Source organism: Oncorhynchus masou, unplaced genomic scaffold, assembly GCF_036934945.1.
Source record: "Oncorhynchus masou masou isolate Uvic2021 unplaced genomic scaffold, UVic_Omas_1.1 unplaced_scaffold_3484, whole genome shotgun sequence".
In the NCBI taxonomy this organism is placed as follows: Eukaryota; Metazoa; Chordata; class Actinopteri; order Salmoniformes; family Salmonidae; genus Oncorhynchus; species Oncorhynchus masou.
The window spans coordinates 23,227-30,142 of record NW_027009892.1 but is presented as its reverse complement, the minus strand read 5'-3'; the positions used below and the strand labels follow the sequence as shown (position 1 = coordinate 30,142).

Sequence of the window (6,916 nt, the reverse complement as noted above, 5' to 3'; positions counted from 1 at the left end):
ATAATTGTATGTGTGGGGGTACAGAGGCGAGGTAGTCATTTAAAAAAAAAAATCTTGTTAAACACTATTACTGCAGTCAAGAGTGAGTCCATGAAACTTATGTGACTTGTTAAGCAAATCTATACCCCTGAACCATATTTAGGCTTGCCATAACAAAAGGTGTTGAATTCTGCAAGAGTTTCATTCCAAAACACCATATATATCAATTTTCAGAAACGTTGGTGAATTTGATTTTATTGTTTTAAAGAAATGATCATAAGATGATGTTGTTCAATAACAGACACTTGATGGTTTCATTTGCTAAATATCCTCCTCACTCTCAGAGAAATCAGTAGTAATGCTAGGTTTTACACAGGAAAATGTAACAAATTACATGTTTAATAAGGAAAAGTACAAATTATATATTTGTGACATCAATATTGAAATGTTTAAAAAATAATAATGATGAAATAGAACAGTAAAACATTTCCATTTAACATTTTAGTAATTTAGCAGACGGTCTTATCCAGAGCGACTTACAGTTAGTGAATTCATCTTCAGATAGCTAGGTGGGACAACCACATATCTCAGTAGTTAGTATATTCAGATAGCTAGGTGGGACAACCACATATCTCAGTAGTTAGTATATTCAGATAGCTAGGTGGGACAACCACATATCACAGTAGTTAGTATATTCAGATAGCTAGGTGAGACAGCCACCTATCACAGTAGTTAGTATATTCAGATAGCTCGGTGAGACAACCAAATATCACAGTAGTTAGTATATTCAGATAGCTCGGTGGGACAACCACATATCACAGTAGTTAGTATATTCAGATAGCTAGGTGAGACAACCACATATCACAGTAGTTAGTATATTCAGATAGCTAGGTGAGACAACCACATATCACAGTAGTTAGTATATTCAGATAGCTCGGTGGGACAACCACATATCACAGTAGTTAGTATATTCAGATAGCTAGGTGAGACAACCACCTATCACAGTAGTTAGTATATTCAGATAGCTCGGTGGGACAACCACATATCACAGTAGTTAGTATATTCAGATAGCTCGGTGAGACAACCACATATCACAGTAGTTAGTATATTCAGATAGCTCGGTGGGACAACCACATATCACAGTAGTTAGTATATTCAGATAGCTAGGTGAGACAACCACATATCACAGTAGTTAGTATATTCAGATAGCTCGGTGGGACAACCACCTATCACAGTAGTTAGTATATTCAGATAGCTCGGTGGGACAACCACATATCACAGTAGTTAGTATATTCAGATAGCTAGGTGAGACAACCACCTATCACAGTAGTTAGTATATTCAGATAGCTAGGTGAGACAACCACCTATCACAGTAGTTAGTATATTCAGATAGCTCGGTGGGACAACCACATATCACAGTAGTTAGTATATTCAGATAGCTAGGTGAGACAACCACCTATCACAGTAGTTAGTATATTCAGATAGCTCGGTGGGACAACCACATATCACAGTCAAATATACAGAATACCATTCCAGCAAAACATTCCTAACTCTGTGTTCACAAAACATTAAAAACACCTGCTCTTTCCTTGACATAGATTGATCAGGTGAAAGCTAAGATTCCCTTATTGACGCGCACAGGTTTGTGTCAAGAACTGCAACGCTACTGGGTTTTTCCACACTCAACAGTTTCCCGTGTTGTATCAAGAACGGTCCACCACCCAAAGCCAACTTGACACAACTGTGGGAAGCAGTGGAGTCAACATGGGCCAACATCCCACCGCGTAGAGTCCACGCCCTGACTAATTGAGGCTGTTCTGAGGGCAATGACATATTAGGAAGGTGTTCTTAATGTTTTTGTACACTCAGTGTATAGTGTTTTAGCATCTAGAAATAAAACACTTTCATACACTTAAAAAAAACTTGATTAAAAATCTGAGAACAGCAATATTTTACACATGAAGGTATTGATAAGCAATTATTTCTGATGAAAAAAAAACCACAAATGTGAAAAATTGGTGAATATATAATTTTCACTTTATTGACTCAAGATATTTTAGATTTTCATTTAAAAAAAATTTGTACAAATGTCTAAGAACATAAATCCACTTTTACATTATGGTGTATTGTGTGTAGATCATTGACACAAAATCTAATTTTAATACATGTTTTAACTTCCAAAGTGTGGAAATAAGTCAAAGGGTATGAATAATTTCTGATGTAAACAATTCTAACCCTAGCCCTTGTCTAAAGTAGATTTTTGAAACTAATCACATTTCTACAATAGCAACCTGAACAGTCAATTCGTTGTTTACTCTTGTGTTGAACATTTTCAAAATACGTTTTCGTATTTCCTTTGTCCGGACTCCATAGATTATTGGATTGACACTCGCTGGTAGAACAATATACATCACTCCTAGAAAAGTATTGATGTCAGTTGGAATTTGAATATTCAGATTCCGTGACAGAAAAGTAACCGTGCCAATCAAATAAAAACACATTATCACCATTAGGTGAGTGCCACACGTGTGGAACGCTTTCCATCTGTCCTCCCCTGCTGCTCTACGCAACACAACGTTCAGAATCTTCATGTAGGAGAAAATAATGACGCAAATATCAATTCCCACAAAACAGATAATCACGGCCAATCCTATCGCATTATTCTTGTCCGTGTTACCACATGCTAGACTAACCAGGGCCATGTGGTCACAGTAGCAGTGGTTGATGACATTGGAACCACAGAAAGACAGAGAACCAGCGAGCGCAACTAGTACAAACATGATAGAACCACTCCTTATAACAGTGAACAGCAACAGTCTGAGGAACATGGCGGAGTTGAGGATACGAGCGTAGTGCAAAGGGTAGCAGATAGCCACATAGCGGTCCAGCGCCATGGCCAGGAGAATAGTCGACTCTACTGATGACAGGAAGTGAGTGAAAAACATCTGAGTCAAACAGCTGGCCAATGAGATGTCATTCCAGTCAAACAGAAAGCTGAGCAGCATGTTGGGGATAATGACTGTAGCCACCACTATGTCCACCGCCAAACCACATATTAATATATACATGGGGCTGTGGAGACTCTCCATAATTCTAATCACGTAGATCAACAAAGAATTTCCCACCAAGACTAAAATGTAGGTGGTGAAAAACGGTAAGGAAAGTAGTCGTCTGTACTCGTAGATCACTGGGAATCCCACAAAGATGAACCCGTTGTGTGAAAAATTGAATCCCTGGAATTCTTCGATCATTACACTTTGAGTATTGCCAACGAATTGAGATGAAAAACAAAAAAACACAAGGTAAAATGTCAATGTTTTCATTGACACGGTATTTTCAATCCTCTGATATGTACGAATGGTACACAAATGTCATAATAAACCCACTTGCTGTTGTTCTGGTTTCCGCCCCCCCCCTCGCTGTTTGATCATTGGTCTGTAGAGTGTAATTCGTCGTTGGTTTGTGGAGTGGAACTCTGTGTGGTCCAATAAATTGACCCACATGAGACTTTATACTCCAAACCAGACATCCCTTGAGACAAGATACTCAACCTCCCCTTCTTATATTGAGCTTTATGTACTTTATGACTGCACTGTTTTTGATTATTAATGTTGTTATTGTTGTCCCTTAACCTCTCTCTGACTCCACCACTTAGTCGTGATCTTTCTTTTTTTCTACTGTATTATTGACTGTATGTTTTGTTTTACTCCATGTGTAACTCTGTGTTGTTGTATTGTGTCGAACTGCTATGCTTTATCTTGGCCAGGTCGCAGTTGTAAATGAGAACTTGTTCTCAACTTGCCTACCTGGTTAAATAAAGGTTAAATAAAAAAATAAAAAATCTTTATCATGGTTCTTTGAGCAGGATGACGTAACCTGGGTTACAGAAGGGATTACTAGAAAACATTTCTACGTTTACCAGTAAACTACCAGAATTTAGGTAACTTTCAACGTTCATATTTTTATTTATTTTTTAAATAAAATGACATGTAGTGTTCTTTTTGGGTATGTCAGATTACCACAGGTGTCTAATGATCTCTGGTCCTCTGCGTGGCCTTCGAACATGGGAAGATATATGGAAAAATAGAATACCAAAAGCTGTGTAAAACATATATAAACCATCTACTTAGTGAATACCATTGGTGTTTAATATGAGAGGTTTCAGCATGAAACATCTTTTACACTTTATTACCGTGAACATGCTGTTTGTTATCCATGTTTTGTTGTCAAACTGGTAGCAATTATTTATTTTTTTAAATGTGAAGAGATGCAATGTTGACCTTTCACTAAGCCTCATTCCCATTGGTTACTGTAGTAACCTCAGACAAGATTATCCCGGATATAGCCCATATATATCCCCATTCTCAACCACTGGCAAAATCCCCTCACAATGATTTCAAACTGTGTTTCTAATACACAATGAAATAAAACATAGATGATCCCTTGCTAAGCAGGAAACTCTTGCGTATGTTGTGCTAGACCGTCCAATTGCTTCACGGGAACCTGGTAAAAAATTATGTGTGTAGTGTAGCTAACCACTGAATGGCTCTGAATCCACTGTCATCATGCAGTCAAAGAAAGTTACAAGCACTTTTGGGGGCTAACCAATGCTCTCAAATCGTATCCTGATGTCGACAGCAGATGGGAGTTGTTTTCATAACGTTGCTAACATAGCTAGCTAAAACAAGTAACAGTATATTAAGTGGCTGGCTAGCTAGCCAGCGTTAACAACGTTTTGGTGGTCAATGAGACAGAGTTAGCTAACCAGCTGAACTAGCAAACAAAGTAGCTATACTTTCAGGTTAAACAAAACATCCATCAAAAGGCTCTGTATTTCAGGTATCACTGTAGCAATTACTCCTGTCGCACGGATGAATTATTTAGCCATTTAAACATACCCTCTTGGACAATAAGCTTCAGTGGAGTACATGTACAGACCTGATCTACATAAAAGAGTCAACAGAGACTGTTCTTTCTCAAATAGCTGGGATCATTTAATGTCGACTGAACTATACTGACTCTGTTTTACAAATCTTTCAGTGAGAGTATTTTCACTTTTTGTATTGTTTGTTGGTTTGGCAATGACACCATCAGCCAGATAAATATGGTGAGAAGGATTATCACCACAGCATGCAAGGTACTTGGTGTCAAACAGACAGGCCTGGATGAGATCTTTAAGGTCAGGGCCCTCCACAAGGTACTTGGAGTCAAACAGACGGGCCTGGAGGAGATATTTAAGGTCTGTTCGCTGCTCTGGCCCCCCAATGGTGGAACAAACTCCCTCACGACGCCAGGACAGCGGAGTCAATCACCACCTTCCGGAGACACCTGAAACCCCACCTCTTCAAGGAATACCTAGGATAGGATAAGTAATCCTTCTCACCACCCCCCCTTAATGATTTAGATGCACTATTGTAAAGTGGCTGTTCCACTGGATGTCAGAAGGTGAATTCACCAATTTGTAAGTCGCTCTGGATAAGAGCGTCTGCTAAATGACTTAAATGTAAAATGTAAATGTCAGGGCCCTCCCCAAGGTACTTGGAGTCAAACAGACAGGCCTGGACGAGATCTTTAAGGTCAGGGCCCTCCCCAAGTTGCTTGGAGTCAAACAGACAGGCCTGGATGAGATCTTAAAGGTCAGGGCCCTCCCCAAGGTACTTGGAGTCAAACAGACAGGCCTGGATGAGGTCTTTAAGGTCAGGGCCCTCCCCAAGGTACTTGGAGTCAAACAGACAGGCCTGGATGAGATCTTTAAGGTCAGGGCCCTCCTCAAGGTACTTGGAGTCAAACAGACAGACAGGCCTGGATGAGGTCTTTAAGGTCAGGGCCCTCCCCAAGGTACTTGGAGTCAAACAGACAGGCCTGGATGAGGTCTTTAAGGTCAGGGCCCTCCCCAAGGTACTTGGAGTCAAACAGACAGGCCTGGATGAGGTCTTTAAGGTCAGGGCCCTCCCCAAGGTACTTGGAGTCAAACAGACAGGCCTGGATGAGATCTTTAAGGTCAGGGCCCTCCCCAAGGTACTTGGAGTCAAACAGACAGGCCTGGATGAGGTCTTTAAGGTCAGGGCCCTCCCCAAGGTACTTGGAGTCAAACAGACAGGCCTGGATGAGGTCTTTAAGGTCAGGGCCCTCCCCAAGGTACTTGGAGTCAAACAGACAGGCCTGGATGAGGTCTTTAAGGTCAGGGCCCTCCCCAAGGTACTTGGAGTCAAACAGACAGGCCTGGATGAGATCTTTAAGGTCAGGGCCCTCCCCAAGGTGCTTGGAGTCAAACAGACAGGCCTGGATGAGATCTTTAAGGTCAGGGCCCTCCCCAAGGTACTTGGAGTCAAACAGACAGGCCTGGATGAGGTCTTTAAAAAGGCTATCTTCTCTTGCACCACATGATGGACGACATATGGACACAGCTATGAAAAACAAATACTATAAATGAATTATTTAAAAAATATATATTCAAGTACAAATTAGAATAGATTACCATAAATTGCAATAGCATTTCTGTTATCACTGAATATTCAGGTAACTTTGGTAAATTACTGGTATCTTTGCAACCCTAAACCTGACTCACCAGTTTGGATTAGGAGACAGAAAGGAGACCATCCCTAACTCTGACACTAACCCAATGTGATGAGAGAGTAGGGAGACCATCACTAACCCAACATGATGAGAGAGTAGGGAGACCATCCATAACCCAACATGATGTAGGGAGACCATCCCTAACCCAACATGATGTAGGGAGACCATCCCTAACCCAACATGATGTAGGGAGACCATCCCTAACCCAACATGATGTAGGGAGACCATCCCTAACCCAACATGATGAGAGAGTAGGGAGACCATCCCTAACCCAATGTGATGAGAGAGTAGGGAGACCATCCCTAACCCAATGTGATGAGAGAGTAGGGAGACCATCCATAACCCAACGTGATGTAGGGAG

The 6,916-nt window shown here is 40.7% G+C and overlaps 1 protein-coding gene across 1 annotated transcript; it reads right to left on the bottom strand.

Annotated features, from left to right (window-relative positions):
- Window positions 1-2,076: 2,076 nt before the first annotated feature.
- On the bottom strand, window positions 2,077-5,323 carry LOC135534496 (olfactory receptor 51E2-like). The gene has a single exon (XM_064961461.1). The coding sequence runs from the start codon at window positions 3,300-3,302 to the stop codon at window positions 2,250-2,252; it is 1,053 nt and encodes a 350-aa protein (XP_064817533.1). The 5' UTR covers window positions 3,303-5,323; the 3' UTR covers window positions 2,077-2,249.
- Window positions 5,324-6,916: the final 1,593 nt, after the last annotated feature.